Source organism: Athene noctua, chromosome 1 (assembly GCF_965140245.1).
Source record: "Athene noctua chromosome 1, bAthNoc1.hap1.1, whole genome shotgun sequence".
NCBI lineage: Eukaryota > Metazoa > Chordata > Aves > Strigiformes > Strigidae > Athene > Athene noctua.
The window spans coordinates 241103831-241123433 of record NC_134037.1 but is presented as its reverse complement, the minus strand read 5'-3'; the positions used below and the strand labels follow the sequence as shown (position 1 = coordinate 241123433).

Below are 19603 nucleotides of genomic sequence, written 5' to 3'. Positions count from 1 at the left end.
TGATCATCTTTCCATAATAGATATTCAGTAGATTTGAAGGAATTTGTAGAAGCTGGATGACTCTGCACTAATGAGATCTCTTAAATGTTTTAGTAGTGACAAATGGGCTCCTCTCAGCCCTGTCTTACACATTATATACTGGTTTTATATAGCTCCTTTTCCCAGCCAAATCTATGGCAACTGCATTGGCTTTTTTATGCAGAAAATAGGACCTGTCACCTCACAGAGATGACTTCTCATGTCAGGGCAAAATGCATACATGAAATTGGGAAGTTTAAGTGCTTTAGGCAAAGGTGCCTCTCTCAGCCTCCTCTGCAGCAATCTCTGCATACACAGTAGGATTTGAACAAAGCCATTTCACTAAGGTGTATCTTTTAGTAAAGAACAAGAGATGGATCTGAAGTTTCCTCTTTCATTGTGACTGCTGTCTGCTCTGTTAAAATTGCTCAGTCATCTTTGAATAGAGAGCCATATTCACTGCTCTCAAGTATACGTGAGACTAGAATTACTGAATCATCAGATTTAAACCCTTAAAATCAGTACCTGTTGATACTGTTCTTGTAAGTTCTCCTGAGCATCTGTACTAGCACTGGAAGTACATTTACCAAATTCCTTGTCTTGTGGAAGCTTCTTTCTGCTTTGCTGTTCCTCTTCCTTCTCCCTGTCTTCTTCCTTAGTTAGAAACCATATTTCAGGTTTACTTGCTAAGATACTGTGGGGGGAAGGGACCTGCTGCCACATGTATCACATTAAGTTAGCTAGGGAGATGACGGTCTCAAACTTGCTGTCAGTAAAAGATGCTTCAGACTTACTTGTCTGTGCATATAAAAATCTAGTAAGAAGTGGAAATGCTTAAACTTGCTGTGAGGCTAAGAATGTCCATAGATATTACAATAAAAAGTTGAAGATTAGTAAGCTTACATTGTTTCCACAGACTAAAGAGAGAGAAGAGCAGAAGACAGAAGTAAACCATCGTCCATTTGTGTGTGTGACACATGGAATTTGCATATCATCCAGTGCTAAAATAGACTTTATAGATTTTGAAAGGACTGTTTGCTAATAATAAAAGAATCAATAGGACCCCATATATAGCTTAATTTCATTGTTTGAAATGTTTTTATGCATTTGTTCTGATTGAGAAGGATGTTGCTTTTAAGTAAAAACTCACTTCACATGGTAATTTTATTAGCCACAGTACTAAAAATCCTATCTTAAACACATTCTAAATAATCTTCTTCAGATCAGCTGGCAACATAGTTATTATGGTTCACCATTGATACTTACTTTCATGTATAATAGCTGTGTACTGTAAACCACATCTGTCTTCTGTATGACTGCTTTTCTTTAGAATTCTTGTAAACTATGAGCCGTGAAGACAGTATTCCTCACTGCTTCTTATCCACACAAGTGATAAGCAAACAAATGGTACTGTACTGCAATATATTGTCATTCTAGGCTACTGTCTCGTTATACATATCTCTGGTAGCATTTATTATAATAAGCACTCAAAACTTTTCCAGATTTTTCCACATCTTTTTTGTCTTGTTATGAAATTAAAGCTTACTTTGGGATGTTGGAACTCTCAAAAGAACAGAACAGAGAATATAAGAAATATCTAGGGGGAAGATAGGGGATTCTAAAGGAGAAAACGAAGATGAAATGCAGAGTAAATTGGTGAGAACTTTTATATTGATTGTTCCTTCTTCCAAAGCTACACTTCTTAATTAAGCAAGTTCAAAGTCTTAATTTTCAAAATTCAGACTGTTGCTCAAACTAAATATTAGACTGAATCAAAATCCATGCAATTGTTTTATTAAATCCTGGTTAACTGAAAGTATAGCAGATCTGCCATACTGCTTATTTGGACTATTTCTACATTAGCGGATAGTGAGGTGTAATAGGAGCAAACCGCAGAGCAGTGCTGTTGTTGCTGAGGAGCTAGCACTTGTGTTACATGACATTTCAAAGGGTTTTACTTTGGACTAGTTCTGGTTTGGTTCTATGAACTGGAGGTCCATTAGCAGTTGCAACATATCTTTTGGTTTAGTTTCATCCCAAAGGAATACAGTTTGTGCACTCTATAATGCAAGATAGTGTGGTGAGTAGGAAAAAAATGCACAAAAATGGACTGACCTAAACTGAATATATGAATAGTATTAGGAAGTAGTAGTAGCTGTTTTTTGCCTAGGTATCAATGTTGCAATTAGGTTTGACCTTTATTTAATAAATGAGTCTTTTCTAGGTATTAAGATTTATGGTAATTTTGAAATCGGTCAATACCTCAATGTTGTTCACATCTCAGTAACTACAAGAATGAAAGAAATTCTTTTTTTTTACGTTGTTCAGTTTGAAAAGTCAGGAGTTGACAACTCTATCAGCAAGCACTAATCAAAGATTCCGGACTTAATTTTGATCTTTGAAACATGTAGCCTGGTCTAAATTAAAACAGATGAAAATAGAATTATTTTATATTTTTTGAATAGTTGGGGGAGGGAGGCACATTATTCATTTGTTAATTAACATATAGTTTGAAGAAAAATTTTTTGTTTGTTTTCAGTTTAGTAGTTTCTTGAGTTTTCTCATGTCCTGATCATCTGAATTATGATCTATTCAGGTTTTCATCTACCAGATTGGAGGCAATTGTGCTGATGTCAACGCATGTTCTGTTCCTGATAATGGAAAGCATAGGCACATTTATAAATTCTTCCTATGACTCTTTTTCAGTTTGCTGCCCAACACTTGTTTGTACCAGTAGTTGAGGAAAGTCCTGTGGTGTGACATCAACATGATGTAAACCAAATTAACACTGATTAGTACTGACCACAGGTGAATTATTTCTGGATCACAAGGACCTTACTGGACTTTTTACTAATTTTCTAACTGTGGGAACTCTAGGCAGCGTGTTAGCAATTGACAGCATTGTAATATGTATGCTGAAATTTATTCCCACTGCTGTTGAAGAACAACCAGATAAAATAAAAAAATCAGTGGCTACCAGCATTTTTCATACATGAAAAAGTTACATTATATGATAATTACATGTGTTTGAGACAGAAGTATATTGTAGTAGAAAGCTTTCTTTTTGATGATGAAATAAATTTTTGCATAAGGATTAATATTGCAGCTAACTGCCTAAAAAGTCCCCTCAGATACAAATACTTATCGTAGCTATTTTCCCAGGCAATGAGTTCTTGCATCTAGCATGCAAGCACTCAGGAGTCAGTGCTTTGGTTATGCATTGAAGTATATTTTCTGGTAGCTAAGTTGTGTTCTGGGGATTTCTGTACAAAGAAGGAATAAAATAATTTTCTCTTAATTAAAACCCTTCCTTTTTTTTGTCTCTTACCTGAAGGTATAGTCAGGAACACTTAAAATCACTTTTTAAAGTTGCAGTTATTACCTCCATATGATTGGGTAAATGCTTCCTTCTTTTCTTTAACATAAAATCATTTGATGACAAACCTATACAGCATCAGGATTTGTGAAAGCAGGATACTGCTGTGGCCTTTTCCCTGAACCCTTTGGAACTGCACATAATGTGTTATGAAAACTCGTTTCTTTTTTAAAATGACAACCAGGCATCTGGGAGTAGAAGAGGAGATACTCTCTAATGGAAAATAGTAGATTATTACTCTAGGCTTCCTGAGGAGCAAAAGACAAAACGTCTATTTATTGGCTATTACGCTTTGTTAGAAACATGCGGGGTTTTTTAAAGGGTGAAATAGAGCAAAGGTTAAAACGTCATGACCATCTTGGAGAAGCTCCCAGAGAACTGACTTGTCAAACAGAAACAAGTTACTTTTGTAACAGTTGGAAAATAGTACTTTAAATCATTCATGGGGTTTGTTTGAAGGGATATATTAAAATAATGTTCTGCCTTGGATTCTTGGACTTGATGCTCTGATAAATGTTGATACTTATGTCTTTAAAACATTAAAATTATTTGAAACTTATATTGTAGTTTTTAATATTTAAGCAAATTGTTAGAATATGGAGAATATGTAGTGTACAGTGTAGTATTTGATGATGGCCGTTCCTAGCAAATTGACTGACCAATTGTCCAATTGACTGACCAGTGAGGTAGGATATTTGCTCTTACCTTCTGTCACTTTAGAAATCCTTCAGGGTGTCTACAGAAACGGCCTATTTGTGAAAATAAAGCTGTAGGGAGACTTCAGTGTGTATTCCACACCTCTGCTTTGTCACAGTAGTGATAACAGGTGACTGGAAGAGCCTGGCTTATTTAACCTCCTGAGGGAGGGCTGAGAAGAGGGTAGATAGGCTAGCTCTGAATGTGTCTGAGGATTGAATTCTGAAAAGAGGACAAGAGAGTAGGGGAAAATGTTGTTAAGTGTGTGGAGAGCACATAAAGCAAAAACTAGGAAAACATTTCTAATTCTGGAACAGTGTGATTTGACAGCAGTGTCTAGGGTTTAGGATCTCCCCTCCTGCCCCCCAGTTCTGGGTTTCGTGAGGCAGTTTAATAAACTTACAAAGCATGAGGATGTATGCAAGACATCTGCAGATACCAGCATACTGCTCTGACTCATTAAGAGCAGATTCCTATATGCTATTTTTGTATAGTATGTTATGTCTGATATTTGCTCTGATGAGGTGACTCAGTAATATAACAATAAATATATTACTGTCACATTTTACATTTCACTGCAGTTCCATGTCTGTTTTTATGTAGTACTCAACAATACGTCACATAGGGCATATAATAAATACTAGTGAGCAACATCCAGTTTGAATTATGTTCTGAAAAGTATGTTCTCATAAACCATACACTTAGGGCAAGGTTTAGTTACGCTTAGATGAAATTGATTGGATTCTGTTCTGCAGAAAAACAAAGCAAGCACGGGTCTACTGGGAGGTCTTAGAGGATGTGACCTAGCTGTGGCTCTGCAAATCCCCATTTGGCTGGGGATGATCTCTGCCATCCTGGGTGCTTACAGAGGTCCCTTTTGACCTTGTAGACTATGCAGTTTTAGACCTTTCTGTGTTTTCGCACTGTGCTGTTTTGTTCTTTATTATGCAATTGTGGATTTCTTATATAGGTTTTGATAGATTAATATGAAATTACATGTAGTACAGAAAAAAACTTCAGATATTTGTTTCAGGTTAGGAATTCTCTTAATTATTTGTTAAAAACTCTTTTATTCTGAATGGTCTTTTTCCTCATTGGATATGTTATTCCCCCAAGGTTTTTCATGTGTTAATGAAGGTGACTTACAGTGTTTAGATTCAAGAACCACAGTTTGATTTCAATTCTGTTGATGACGTGCTCAATTTCACAGCATCTTTGTACATTGACTTGCATAAATAACATTAAATTATTTTAAAGATACATATGCGGTTGTGTCAATGTCTTTTGAATTTCTTTGAGAATGTGGATCTAACCCCTTTATTCACACTTAGCTTTTTTGTTTGTGTAGAGTTTGCAGTTGTGTTCTGTGGCAGGTATTACTGCTCTCAATGTGCTGATACAGTAGGTGCTCTTCGGGGTAAAAATTCTCATACTGTATTTCAGACCACAAGTGATTTCATTGTTTGGTTTTGCCCTTTCAAAGTCAGCTCAGTTTTCAAAGTGGGGAGGGTAGTTCACAGGTATTTGGCTTGTGTTATATGTAGTGTGAGATATGTTTGTCTGATTCCTGCCCATGTGAATGATAAAATGCAACTCTCTTAAGTATGGAACTCTTAAATGCTTTTGTGCTTTTTTATGTAGCCACAGGTTTCAGGGAAATAAGGTGTCATGTACATAGTTCATGTTGTTTAGACCAGTTGCTGTTGTTAAAGAAAGGAGCAAAGATGGCCTCCATCACCAAACCAGACAGCAGTATGTTCAGACTATGCTGTGATCAGCCTTTGTTATGACTGCGTTATTCCCTATGTTGAGTCATTCCCTATGTTGAGTCTTTCTCCCCTCCATGATGGAAACCTGATGAAAGCCAGGAAAACTTTACTAAAAGCCCAGGAAACTTTACTCATGCCCATCCTCATGAATATGTAAAAGAACTACACTATAAAAAGACTCGGTTTTGTTATGTGGGTGTGTGTCTTGATGGAGTGGAGACTCCCGGCTCATCCAGCGCTGTTTGCTTGTCTCTATTCAAACAATAAATTTGGAATTCGGTTTGAAATCTTGGTGAGCCTAAATTTATTTATGACAGTAGTGTTAATATATGTGAAAGAATATGGGCTCTGTAACTGTGGAAATAATGGTTTAAGGATAAAAACCAGTGAATACAATACAGGAAATGGATGCATTGATAGGAGAGTTTTATGAGATACACAGACACAGCATGTAAGTTACTACCTTGACTATCCAGCCATCCCCTGATGAGCTAGCCTGCACATGCCATTTCACTCCCCAAAATTGACATCAGGTACTTTTTGCCTTTTTTCTGTCCCGGCAGCGGCAGGGTCTGGCTGGTGCCCGTCTGGCGCCTGCCGGGCCCTGTTGCAGCGTGGCTGTCGCCCGCTGTGCGTGGCGGGCACCCTCGGAGGCCAGGCCTGCGGAGCTGCGGGAGCAGCTCCCGATGCAGGCGGGCTCCCAGGCTCTGCGTGGGGCACGGCCACTGTCCTGGGGTACTGAAGGCAGAATAAATCAACTTAGTAAGTCAGCTCAGTTCCACTAGGTCCAGAGTGAAAATACATAAAATGAGAAAGAAAGAGCAACAGAGATGCTCCTGTATTTTTGGAAGAAGCTATTTTGCCTGTACAGTGTTTTTTAAGCATGTTCTGTATTAAATCAGAATTGATGCATTGTTAGAGGTGAGTGGAAGGAAAGGTATATGCAGGACATGTATTTAGAGGAAGTTGGGTAGAGAAAGAGAGCAGGCTTATGAGAATGTCAGAAAGGAAAGATACCTTGCAAAGTATCTGATTAGCTCAAGAAAGAGTGCTTTTTCTTTAGCATCACCCTTTAATCAGCACAAAGGAAAGAATGGGGAGGAGATAGCTGAATATATGGTACAGCTACATAGATCATGTAATTTACTTCATACCCATTTGCATGGGCAAATGTTGTTTGTGTCTAAAATGAATACAACTTCAGGCTGTAGTGGAATATAGACACTGAATATATTATTATTAACTATTTTTATTTGTCTAATTCCTATTGTGCATGAAATATGTGGTCACATTCAAATACTAGTGTAACTGCAGGTTTTATATGTCTGTAAAAACAAATGTTCTTGTAAAGAGAGAGGGTTGCCCTTTTATCTTCCTATCTGCAATCCCATAAGCTATTATTATAGTTTTATCATGAAGTGGTTACATTTTAGTGAAATACCAGGTGTTGAGCATACTGTTACTAAGATTTGCTATCTCTACTAAAAACCTCTGGACTACTTCAGTTTTGCAATAAATTGAAACTAACCAGAAACATATTTGGTAGATTGGCTTGAACTAGAACCATAAATCAGAACTCCTGATAACTTAGATACAGGTGAATATCCATGAAAATAGAGTTTTGGCATTGTTTTTTTTTTCAGTTTGGGTCATTCGCAATAGCATAAATATTTTTAAAAGCAGTAGATCATTATTTTTTTATAGGGTTAGTGCACTCCTGAATGACACAGTTATTCTTTAGAGTGGTGGAGATGTTTCCTTTAGTCTATGAAGTTTAGAGGTTTTACATATTTCTAGGTGCTATGCTTAACTGTCCTTCAAAAGGATTTAAAGTAAACTTGACAGAGTCAGCAAGCAGTGGAACTGTATCTTATAGCTTTTCTTAGTGAATAAATGATTTTTGTGTTTAAATGTGAATTTTATGTTAATGGCATTGGCTTATATTTGTAAGAAGCATTATCAGACAGAAATGCTTGGCATATGCATGGTATAAGTGGAAAGGAATTAGGCCCTTGAAAGATCAAAGTGGTTTTACTTAGGAGCTGCTGAATCCGCTAGCCCGACAGAGGGGAAGTCTGCTGCAGCTCCATGCCCCCAGGTCTAGCCAGTAGCGAGGCTGAGCATGTGTTCCCTGTAGTCACATGTGAACGCATACACACACTACATGTACATATATACATGGTCATCCACACAGATCAATGCAGAAGCCACAGTGCTCTCACAAACACAGACTGCACCTATGGCCTGACCTTGTTTCACCTTTCTGGTTGGCCAGGATGAAAGCCTGTTAGTGGAATATGTATACGTAAATATACGCATCTACAGTACGGATGCCTCCAGTAGCTGGTCTTTGGCACTCAGTCTGTGCAGCTGCTGGTCTCTCATCCCCAGTCTCTCTCTGCAGTTGCCAGCACATGGGCATGTGAGGCTTGTTGTATGGCTCGCAGCTCTGTTCCAGTTGCTGGTGCTCAGCCCTGCTCCTGCACACCCACACGTGCCCGTGCACACACTGTGAGTCCTCCCAGGAGCTTCAGACAACTCAGCGTATACAGTAGTTGACCCATGGCCTCTCCGCTTCCTCATGCACAGACACACATGTGCAAAAGGTCTTTCTGGTACCTGGTGCAGACTTGTAACCCTACCAGTAGCCAACCCTTGCGTCCCAGAGGCCGTCCTGTAGCTGGGACCTTCTGGTTCCTCCAGTAACCAGTTGTCAGGCCCCCCAGTCACCCCAGTGGCTGCTCTCATACCTGGCTCTCAAGCCTCTTCTACTCCAGCTTGATTCTCTTGAGCAATTGCACACACTGCAACACATTCCCACACAACATACATGCACCCCACTCTCCCAAGTTCCTGGCAGCACAGACTTGTGCACCCCTATGACTCATGGTCCCCTCTCCAGTTGCAAGCACTGAAACTTCCAAATACACAGACACCCAGAGCCTTCTGCCCACGAGTTAGAAATGGAATTTAAGAAGACAGGACAGACTGCAGTGGTCAGTGCAGGGCATGGTCAGACAAGCATCCTGACCAGCGATCTGTTTCAAGTGACCAACCTCTTTTTTCCCTGTGTTTACTAATGGTTGTTCCTCCTCAAACTACCCTGGTCCCTCTTTTATTGGCTTTTGTCTTCCCTAAACATCTCATAATAAGTTTTGTACCATCCCATAGTGCTCTTTCCCTGAATCCCCTAATAACTCCCATGCCCCTATAGGCAGTAACCCTCTGTCAGACTGTAAGGTGAGTGGGGAGCCTCTTCCTTCTCTTCAGCTGGTGAGCGTCACACCTGGACAGGCTGATGGGTCTCCTGGGACAGCCCTGGGGGGAGCTGGGTCAGGGTGCTCCATTTTCTCCAATTACATTATCGGGGTTTCTACCCTGTTGCTGTTCCTCAGTGCTTCTTTGTGTTTACGGTGATGAGCCTATAATCACATAATTTAACAGTTCGTGTAATGGAAAGGTGGGATCATGTATGTGCTCCAATTAGGTAATTTGTGTTAAAGTGCATTGACACCACCAGTGCTTCTTAGGTTAATTATTGTAATGGGATGTACTTAGATGGTGAGGAAATTTCCTGACAGGAAGATTTTTGCTTCCATACTAGTACAATTACCTAGCCCAAAGGATTTAGACGTTTGTGATGTGGTTAAGACCCTAATGATGCTGCAGTAGAGAATTGTAAATATAGTAAATTAATGGAGTAAGATACTCTATATCTTAGAGTATAGATATATATATAGTATATATCTTAGGAGATACATCTCCAACTTTTAACCTGTATGAACTAGTGAATAAATTATACAGTTTGGTTTATCAGTGGGCCGTGTTTAAAGGGTGTTTTCTTGGGAACTATCCCAAAATGATAGCTTGTTTGCTAGACGTCAGGATCTGCCACACCAAAGAGATTTCAAGTAACAAAAGAGCAAAGAAATTTATGACAAGATTTTCCTTTGTAGGAAGCTTCTTTGATTTTTCTGTAAGAAAAAATGCTAACTCCTCGTATTGATTTTTGCATAAACCCATGGGTTTTTGTCATGATGTTAGTGTGACAGGTCAGAGCTGAACCTGGCAAAGTAAGGTGTGTTAGAACTCTCACATAAGCTCTGTATAACGTGATTGTCCGAAGGAAGCCTTTGTAGAATAGTCTACATTATTTATGTTTTTCTTTACAATATGGGATTTTATGATATGGTTAAAAAAAAGAGTATCATATATTGCTTAATTGATTACATGAGACCTATACAAAACATTTCACTTGAATTGTATTAGCTTTATATCTAATAGAGAATTAAGAAATCATGAGTTGAAATAAGCACTTTCCCTAAATGGCATGTCACCTTGTTTTGTATCATCCGAAGTCATCTATTCTTTGGGCCTGCTTGCTGGTAAAAAACAGTGAAGAACTAAGTAGTCATTCCAGAATAATTTTTTTTAAGATTACCTGGTGTTTAGGAAAAAAAAAAGTGCATCTAATTCAAGTTTAATGGGAATATTTTTATTTTTCTTAAAGGAATTGCCTACGGTTCTGCTTATTCATCAGATGGATGGGCATGAAGGTGCATGGACAATATTACCATTAATGAGAGAGTAAGTGTAATGAATGCCAGTTATGTTCAGAATTTTTGGTAAGCAAGCATATAAATAGACCTCTTTTTTCAGAAGTAAAGTTTTTGAATGAGAGCTGCAACCTTCTCTTTTCACTTTCTTACTCTACTTTTTTTTTGTTGTTTTTCCCCCAAAAATTTCTGTTAAATTTCATTAAATCAGAGAAAGCTATTTTAAATAAAAGAACAACAATAATATAATGTAACTGAACAACTACCTTCTTCAAATCATTGTGGGCTTTAAAATTATTAGGTAAGTAAACTAGTGAAAAGAAATACCATTTAAAAATGTGTATTTTCCTATTTGGTTCCCATTTCTCGCAGTGTAAGGTGTGAGGTATTTCAGAATTTTGACCTTTCACATTACTTGGGATAATGAAGTGGATAAATAATTGTTAAAACATAGATAATAATACCTGTTTTGGGTTTCTGTCTTTTTTTGCTTACAGTGTTTCTAAGAGGTGGTATGCCTTTAGAGTGAAGAGGTGTAGGTTTCAACATCTTTTTAGAAGATTATATATCCAGTTTTCACCTTAGTATGGTCAGAGAAGACAGATAGTCTCAAATATCTTTTCTTCTTGGTTTATGCAGATGGCTTCAAGGAAGACGTGCTGTACTTACATGGTAGTATGTTGCAAACCATCACAAAGGAATGATTCTTGTTTTAGAAAGTCCTAAAGCTCCATGGTGCTGAAGGCTATCCTTTGCCTAAAACTTGCATTTGAAATTGATGCCAGAGGCTCTGCAGCCTCTTGAAATTTAATTTAGTTAATATAATTTGAGTTATTCAAAAGAATGTTTCTGATTTGGTTTGAGGTTTTTGCATGAGAGTAGTTGCAGGATAGGATGCTCCGTCTGCTTTCCATTGCTTTCTGTATGTGTAGAAACATGAAAATAGTGTTTGTTATAATAACTGTATTTGAAATACATGTAAACTCTGAAAAGAAGCAAAAGGAGAATTAAAATAAATTGAAAGACTGGAAGATGATGTTCCAACTATCAGTCATCTTTGTTATTCCTTCTTAGCTCCCGTTTCAATGACCTAGTGGTTCCTCTTCTGAATTATTTATGACGGTGACAGGGTTTACAGATACAGCTCTTAAAAGATAGTGAAACTTGAAACCAAAAATACAAATGTTCATTTGTGTGATAAAGCAGCAGAAAATTCATCAGAAAACAGAAGAGGATCTTAAGTAGAGGATTTCCATCTTGAGAATTCTAGAATATGAATTTCTTCGTGTCTACTGTTTCACTTACCACTTTTGGCAGAATAAAGACATGGAGTAGTTAAGAAGTGTATTGATGTTGTGAGGCTTGTACTGTTCAGTTTTCTCAACAGGCAGAGGCAAGTAAGGGAGATCAGCCCATTCTGCAGCAGCTGATCATGCTTGGAATTGTGATGTAAGGTGCGTTCTTATCTGAAAACTGTTTTCAGAAGAATGGTTTACCCCAGTTCTGTAGTTGTCAGTTTTAAAGAGACCTCTAAACAGTTACAACAGTTCTTAATTTTTAGTTATCGGGCACAGGTTAACTTGCACAAAATACTTCATTTCAGAGGATGTAATAATAAGACAGTAATGAATGTCTATGACATAGTATCCTTACTGTCTCCAGAAGGCCCACTACATCTCTTCTTAGTAACCATGTTCATTAAGCAGATAAGGAGTCCTTTTTAAATTATTACTCTGAAATGGGAGTCTTACCTGAGTATCTCCAATGGCCCCTTGCAATATGAACTCCAAATTTGTGAGGTCTGCATAAGACTCTGCAGGCCTTAAATACTTAGCCTTGAAAATCATTCTGTTTGTCCATCAATAGCTAGATGAGCAGATCATTTGTTTTGTGAACTTTTATGTACTGTATTCACAAGAGGGAGTAATTCTTTTTGTGGGGAGCATTCTGGTGTTTTCTCCTTGCCCTTAACACAGCTACTTTCATGTAAATCCAGTTGTTTCTCTCCTAAAGTTCTAGCTGAACACAAAAGTTGTGAGAAAAGCCTTCAGTCTTTACGGGGCATTGAATACTGTACATATTTACAAACATGAGGGTTCTGGTACCCTTTTTGTACTTGTTTGGCAACTTTGGAAGGAACAGCTAGGAGGTGTCTTTCCCAGCTGATGGTATCTTGTTTGCTTGCCTGAGCAAATTGTTGCTTAGATTTCAGTGTTGAGTAGGCAACAAAAAATGCTTTTATGTACTAAAAGGATGAATGGATTGTGAGTTCTTCTGGCTATTACAGTTTAGCAGATTAAGTATCATAAGCAGAAAGCAGTGAATCATCAAATGCTATTGCAAGACACAGAGGAAAGGTAGCTTCATAAGGACATGACTCATGGTTTAACCCCAGCCCCACACAGCCACTTGCTCGCTCCCCCCTCGTGGGATGGAGGAGAGAATTGGAAAAGTAAAAGTGAGGAAACTTATGGGTTGATGTAAAAACAGTTTAATAGGTAGAGCAAAAGCTGTGCACACAAAGAAAGCAAACCAAGCAATTCATTCACCACTTCCCATTGGCAGTCAGGTGTTCACCCATCCTCAGGCAAGCAGAGCTCCATCACACATAATGGTTACTTCAGAAGACAAATGCCATCCCTCTGAATATCGCCCCCTTCCTCCTTCTTCCCCCACCTTTGTATGCTGAGCGTGACCTCATATGGTCTGGGATATCCCTTTGGTCAGTTGGGGTCAGCTGTCCCGGCTGTGTCCCCTCCCAGCTTCCTGTGCACCTCAGCCCGCTCACTGGTGGGGTGAGAAGAGGCCTTGACGCTGTGTAAGCACTGCTCAGCAATAACTAAAACATCCCTGTGTTATCAACACTGTTTCCAGCGCAATCCAGAACATAGCCCCATACAAGCTCCTGTGAAGAGAATTATCCTAGCCAAAACCAGCACAATGACTTGTCCCAGATGGAAAAAGACTGAACTAGTTTAGCACCTGGCAACTATCTCGTGCTTCTAGCATGTAAATTATAAGAGCTGCAGAGGCAGTATCACGTGTTCTAGCATAAGTATTTCTCAGATAGTGGGTTTGGTTTTGGGGGGATTGGGGTTTTTTTTAGGCAAATACTGTTCCCTAAAACATAAATGATCCTATCACGCGTTTTTATTTATTTTTGCTGACTTATATATCCACTGTTTAATTTCATTACCGATTTTATCAGTGGACAATGCTGTAGTGGAAAAAATCTGTGAATTTTCTAGGGGCTAATTTTCTTATCCCTCTTTTCAGATGATTTGTTTAATTAAGTCAACATAAAAGCTATGCAGAGGAAACTGGACAAGTAAAAAATGGCTTTTTTCCATTAGGATATCATGATTTAATAAGGCTTTGTTTTGTTAAGTTGGAAAAGAATTAGGCTGGGAGCAGTAGAGAAAGAAGGAATGAGAATTTTCTGACGGAGTTAGGAATCCTGCACTGAGATTAGTGTTAGCTTTGAGGAAGCTAGGGGAGTCCCTTCAATCTGTGTAGTTTCGCTGTACTGAGAAAGCTAGCAAAGGTTTTAGACTGGCGATTATCAGTTGTGAGAAAACCTGTCATTAGACATTTTCATGATTTTTGCAATGGTGTTAGATGCCCAACAGTGGGGCTGCTTGGAAGAAAGTTAAGATACAGAGGGGAAGGTAACTTAAATTGCTATCTACAAACTTCTGAATTCATAGATGGCTATTAGACCTGTACTACCTATACGTTTCTGAGTGGACATTCTTTACGTGTTTCTGTTCCCTTCTTTCTGGAATAACTGGTGCTATATCAATAGATAGCAGCAGAGGCAGTATCTTTATCCATTCACTGTAGTCCTTTGATGTGTAATTCTAAGTAGTAAAGTTTCTGTTTCTGTGTAAATGAATAATTGATTGCAAAGTATTTGTATTTGGGGAATGTGGGTTGAATCAATCTTTCTGTTCGTAAGCCAGTTTATTAGTTAAATATTAATTTCTTTTGTTAGCTTCTCTGTTACCTATGGTAGGAACACCTCATGGATTTTCTTCTGTGAAGAAGATACGAGAATACAAGTTGTAAAGCTGCTAGAAACACTTGGAAGATTTGACGGGTCTAAGGTGAAATAAAAATTTAGATATTTAACTTTCTTTTGAATGTGCTTTTAGATGAAATGTGAAATAATTTTAATTGCAAAATTATAAATACAGAGTTTTAGAATTCCTAGTTATGGAACGGTATCCATGACCCATAATATAATTTTATAACACTGCCTGGATGGCTCAGAGCTCCAGTCATTGGAAAAGATGTATCCAAACGTCTTAAAATAGGGGAATAGATTTCTGTTGCTGAGGCTGAGAGTGAGCAAGGTTTAACATGAAGCAGTCTGAGCACCTGTCTAGCTGTTGAAGAGCTGTTAAAATTCAGCAGAGAAAAGATTCCTTCCGTGGATAGCCTGAAAATGATGTGGCATCAGTAAGAAGATGAATATAGTCTGCTGTGTGGTCCCCTTTCCCCATTTTCTTGTCTGTCATCAGTTCTGATTATCATCAGGCAGAATGACTGATGTTAGTTTGACTAACTGTCACTGATCTAATATAGTAAGATATTTTATTTGCATTCTGTTTCTGAACTGTCGTGGTGATGAGACAGTTTTCTTTACCTGTTGGAAAAGAAACAACACCAAAAGACTTGCAGAACAAAAGGAAAATGCAGTCACCAAGGAACAAAGGAAATTTGGCAATAAAAGTAACGTGAAAGCTGTTAGTGTTTAGAATTCTCAGGGTTCAAAAAAAAATTCAACTTGATGTCCATCCTCTGCCGGGAATAGAAGAAGCCAAAATCTCCTGTGCGAAATATGTTTTTTCTGTTTATTGATAATTTGACTGAGTAGTGAACTCTACTTTGGCTCTCACTTCAGCATATTTACTTATTTTGCAGGCACATAGCCTTGTCATGTTTTCTCACAATTGTTTTCTAAAATGGTGGTAATAATAATAATTCAGAGATCTTACATATTTAAACACTGTGTCTTCAAAATAGCTGACTGAATATATTTAGGGCTTTTCAATACCCATTTATTTCTGTTTCAGAACACTACTCCTACTTGATGTTCTCAAAATAGAAACAACAATTTTTGTTCTAGTTGCTGCCCTTGTGCCAGTTTTAATCTCTTCTTTGCATTACATGTAAATTCCCTTACAGTAATAAATTATGTTTCAAACTGCATTAAAAGGAAAATAAACTGGTTTGCTTTTGTACATGGTGTAACAGTCCATAACCGATTCCTTATGTATAGTAGTAATCCATCAGTCACAAAATTTAAGGTGAGTTAGACTGGAATGAGCTCATTCATTATTAATTTTAAAATGTCAGCAGTCTGCGTAATAAAAAGCTGATATACATTAATCACAATAAAAGGTCTACAAGGGGCATGTGGATAGTTGATGAATCTGCAGCTTTTCAATGTGCATATGTAGAGATTAGTAGCAGAACTACCGAGACTGATGTGAATGTAATATTGAGTGAAGACAGATGTGTGAAAGCATCGTAAGAGACTGTGGAGGAATGTTAAAGAGAATGACCTGCATTGTTAATCAAGGACGTTATTGACTGCAGTAAAACTAAAAGAGGGAGGAATATCTGATTTACATACAGACCTCAAGGCAAGTACTCAGACAGTGAATTATATCTGAATATCAGGAAACACTTTTTACTGTGAGGGTGACTGAGCATTGGCATAGGTTGCCCAGAGAGGTTGTGGAGTCTCTGTCCTTGGAGATATCTCACAAGCTGTCTGAACATGGTCCTGAGCAAACGGCTGTATTGGTGGACTTGCTTGAGCAGGGGAATTTGGACCTGATGATCCCAAGATGTCCCTTCCAACCTCAACCCTCCCTGTGATTCTGTGTTTCAATAGCAGATTGATTCAGCCTGTGCTTTCATAATGGAAGATGGCAGCGAGGTTAAAGCAAATTGTATGTGCCACTCCTCTTTCTGTTATCCTAACAAGATGATTGACTACAGCCCCAAAGATATCCAGAATGAGTAAACTAAGCTGACTTAGTAGCTGTTGATACCTAAAGGCTATAAAAGATCTGTCTAAAGAACAGTTTGTCTTTGAGATCGTAAGAACTCTTTAAGCTGATGTAGTAAGATACAGTGAGGATCTGACAGCTGAAATCTCCTGTCCTGTGTGTCAGACACAATTCTTAAACAGATTAATTAGGCACACTTGTCTTGGTATTTGTGAATAAGAGGATACGACAGTGAGTGGGTAGAATTGACTTGATTAGTACGTTAGGTAAAGTCACTTCTGCCCTCCCTGAGGTCTGGTATTGAATTTTGTTGCATCACATTCCTTCAGCTACTAATTTAAAGTGTTCTAAAGACTTTGGAGTGCTCTTAGTAAAGGTAGCTGACTTTTTGCCATTTTTGAAGCACAGTATATTGTCTGATCCAAGTGGATGGTAGTTATCCATAATGGAATAATCACATTCCTTTTTTAATCCACGTTTTTTCCTATATGCAATTTGATTACCATCATTCCATAAGTTCCTTCGCATATAACTAATTTAATCTTGTAAAGCCAGCCTGCACAAACGCTCATGACCAAATAAGCTTGGAGAGCATTGACTATAACCTGGAATGCCATCACTGTGATTTGTGGCTTAATATTGCCAGAAATAATATTATGTGAAAGCCTCAGGAGGTATATGTATGGGTTTAATTTTCTATGCTTTATAGAGAAAGGAAAGTAAGGTTGTTCTTTTTAATCCATAGCTTGTTTTGGTGTAAAAATTAACATGCAAAATTAGGATAAATAAAGATTTTTTTTTTTCTTTCACTCTGTAGCATAACAAAGTGGAAGTCCAGAAAAAAATTGTTTGCAGATAGTACTATCATATTAAAATGTTACTATTTAGTAACTATTTCTGAAACAGAGTAGTGTGCTTGTGTTATGAATGTTTTGAAGCCTTGGAGGCCTTAAAAGAGTTAAAAAATGGGTGTGCACAGATGCTTCTAAAGAACTATTTTGATTCTTTCAAGGAAAACATCTTTGTGCATAAAATGAGTATGATCGCCCATTTTATTTTACCTCCCAATAGTTTGTTTATTTTTCAATCCATCCAGTGAACACTACTGAATCCTTCCAATAAAGAAGGGAGAAAACAGGGTCTGTTGTGATTGAAGGTATGAATCTGTAGGTACCAGGTAGCAACTCCTGTAAAGGTGGTTAAAAAAACTGTGGGGAAAAAAATCTCCATCCTTGCCTTCTCCATCTATTGAGTAGTGTCAGTTTAACTGACTCTTTCCTTAACAGATTGCTGAACATCTACCTCAGCCTCAGGAGGCACGTGGGGATTATGGGAGAAAACAAGTTTTCAGCATTTGTGTTACCTTAAGAAGTCACTAGTCAAGTACAAGATATTTTCAGTTTAGTTTTGTTGAGAGTAGCTGATCAAAGTAGAGGAGAGAAATGTGCAGAATTCATGGGAAATGCACTCAGCGCCTCACACATATACATGCATGTGCATACCACATTAAGCTTATACCAGTCCCTCAGAGAATCAGTGTTCCTGGCACGGGTGGTATCCCATGTCTTTGACTCGTGGTTGTTTATATGGGTCCTGGCAATGCTTGCAGAGGTGGCTTCTTGAAGAAGGCAGCAGCCCATAGCTTTGACTCTGTGTGTGGCAAGACACGCATCCCTGGTAGCTCCTGAGGGCTGCCCTTTTACTGCCTTTTGGGGAGCCAGGTTGAGTTCTGCTGGAAGCGAGGGGAGTTGCCAGACTGAGTATCCTCTAGGGCAGCTCCACGTGCATGCTCCAGCCAGGCCCAGCCAGTTGGTTTTGGCCGGAGGTGTCTCCTATTGCATGAAGACCTCTCTTCTGCTGTTTGCTGATTCTGCCGCATGCTGGCCAAATGTCACACATTGCTCCTCATCGACTCTGGGGAGCTATAAAATTCAGTTCAGTCTGTATAGCCACATCTGCTTGGAGCTAGGAGGATGGCTATTGAGATGCAAGATCCTCTTGGGGTTAGACCGTTTTTCCCCCCTGGATGTTTCTATAGTATTTTTGCTTGAATATTTTCCCTTTTGTCTTGAATTTTGTGTGAACTTGTTTATCTCATGTGAAGTATGTGAACTGTACTAATGCCTTGAAGGAATTTTTCATTGTTGCTAATGGCTGCCTCTTTAAAGGAGGGGAAAAAACAAATATGGCAGGGAGTCTGGAGAAATGGAATCTTTTGTGAAAAACAGTTGCCCTAACTATGAATCTATGTTAGTGATGAATTGTCAGGAATTGATAAATTTTCAGGAAAAAGAAAAACCTGAGTTACTGTCATAATGCAAAGAACTTCACAATTTAAAGATTTAATGTAACCATTCAGGTCATTTGGAATTCTGATTCGTCATTTGTACTTATGGGCCTGAAAAGCAGTTTATACATATATATATTTTTAAAATTATATATACACACATATATCCTTTTTTTCTCTCCATATTCTGAAAAAATTTGAGGGTATACTTGTTTTATATCCATTCTAAACAGAAAGATTAAGACAACTGACAGTAATGTTAAAAAAGTAATGTTTAAGTCTGTTAATTATTTTCAGATACAACAGAGTCAGTAGTAAATTCTTAAACACTGTTATTTAAAACTAATAATACTACTTAATCTTTTACTTTACAAATGCATACTTGGGACCTTCTTCATTTAACTCTTTTTGAAGATCAAGGTATTTAAAATGTATTTGCTTTTTAAGTTCCCTAGTGTAGAAGAGGCTAGACAGAAGGAAATTAAAAATGGAAATGTATATAAAGTTCTTAAATGCAGTGCTTTTGAGTGTCTTGTCTTGTCAGTAGTCAGTTTGGGTGGTCGAACACTGAAACAGGTTGCCCAAAGCGGTTGTGGATTGTATTCAAAACATGACTGGACAGAGTCCTGGGCTGACCCTGCTTGAGCAGGGGGATTGGACTAGCCAATCTCGAGACACCCCTTTCAACCTCATTCCTTCTATGATTCTGAGGTTCAGTGCACTTTGAACAGGTGGAATCCAGGGATTATGCCGGAGTTTGAAAATACAGTGTGTATCTGAATTACCTGTCTTTAGTTTCATTTCTTACCAAGTACACTTTTTGTCTGGATTATTGTGAATAATACGCTTCCCTTGTTTTTGTTTTCAGGTTTGCTTTA

General features: G+C 38.1%; 1 protein-coding gene across 2 annotated transcripts in view; it reads left to right on the top strand.

Moving 5' to 3' along the window:
• Positions 1 to 19603, top strand: part of B3GLCT (beta 3-glucosyltransferase) — a 69743-nt gene that overhangs the window by 27244 nt on the left and 22896 nt on the right. For both annotated transcript variants that reach the window (XM_074914598.1, XM_074914591.1), the window contains exons 5-6: positions 10370 to 10446; positions 14410 to 14521. In XM_074914598.1, the coding sequence (XP_074770699.1) occupies positions 10370 to 10446; positions 14410 to 14521 (189 nt within the window). The remainder of the gene's footprint in view (positions 1 to 10369; positions 10447 to 14409; positions 14522 to 19603) is intronic.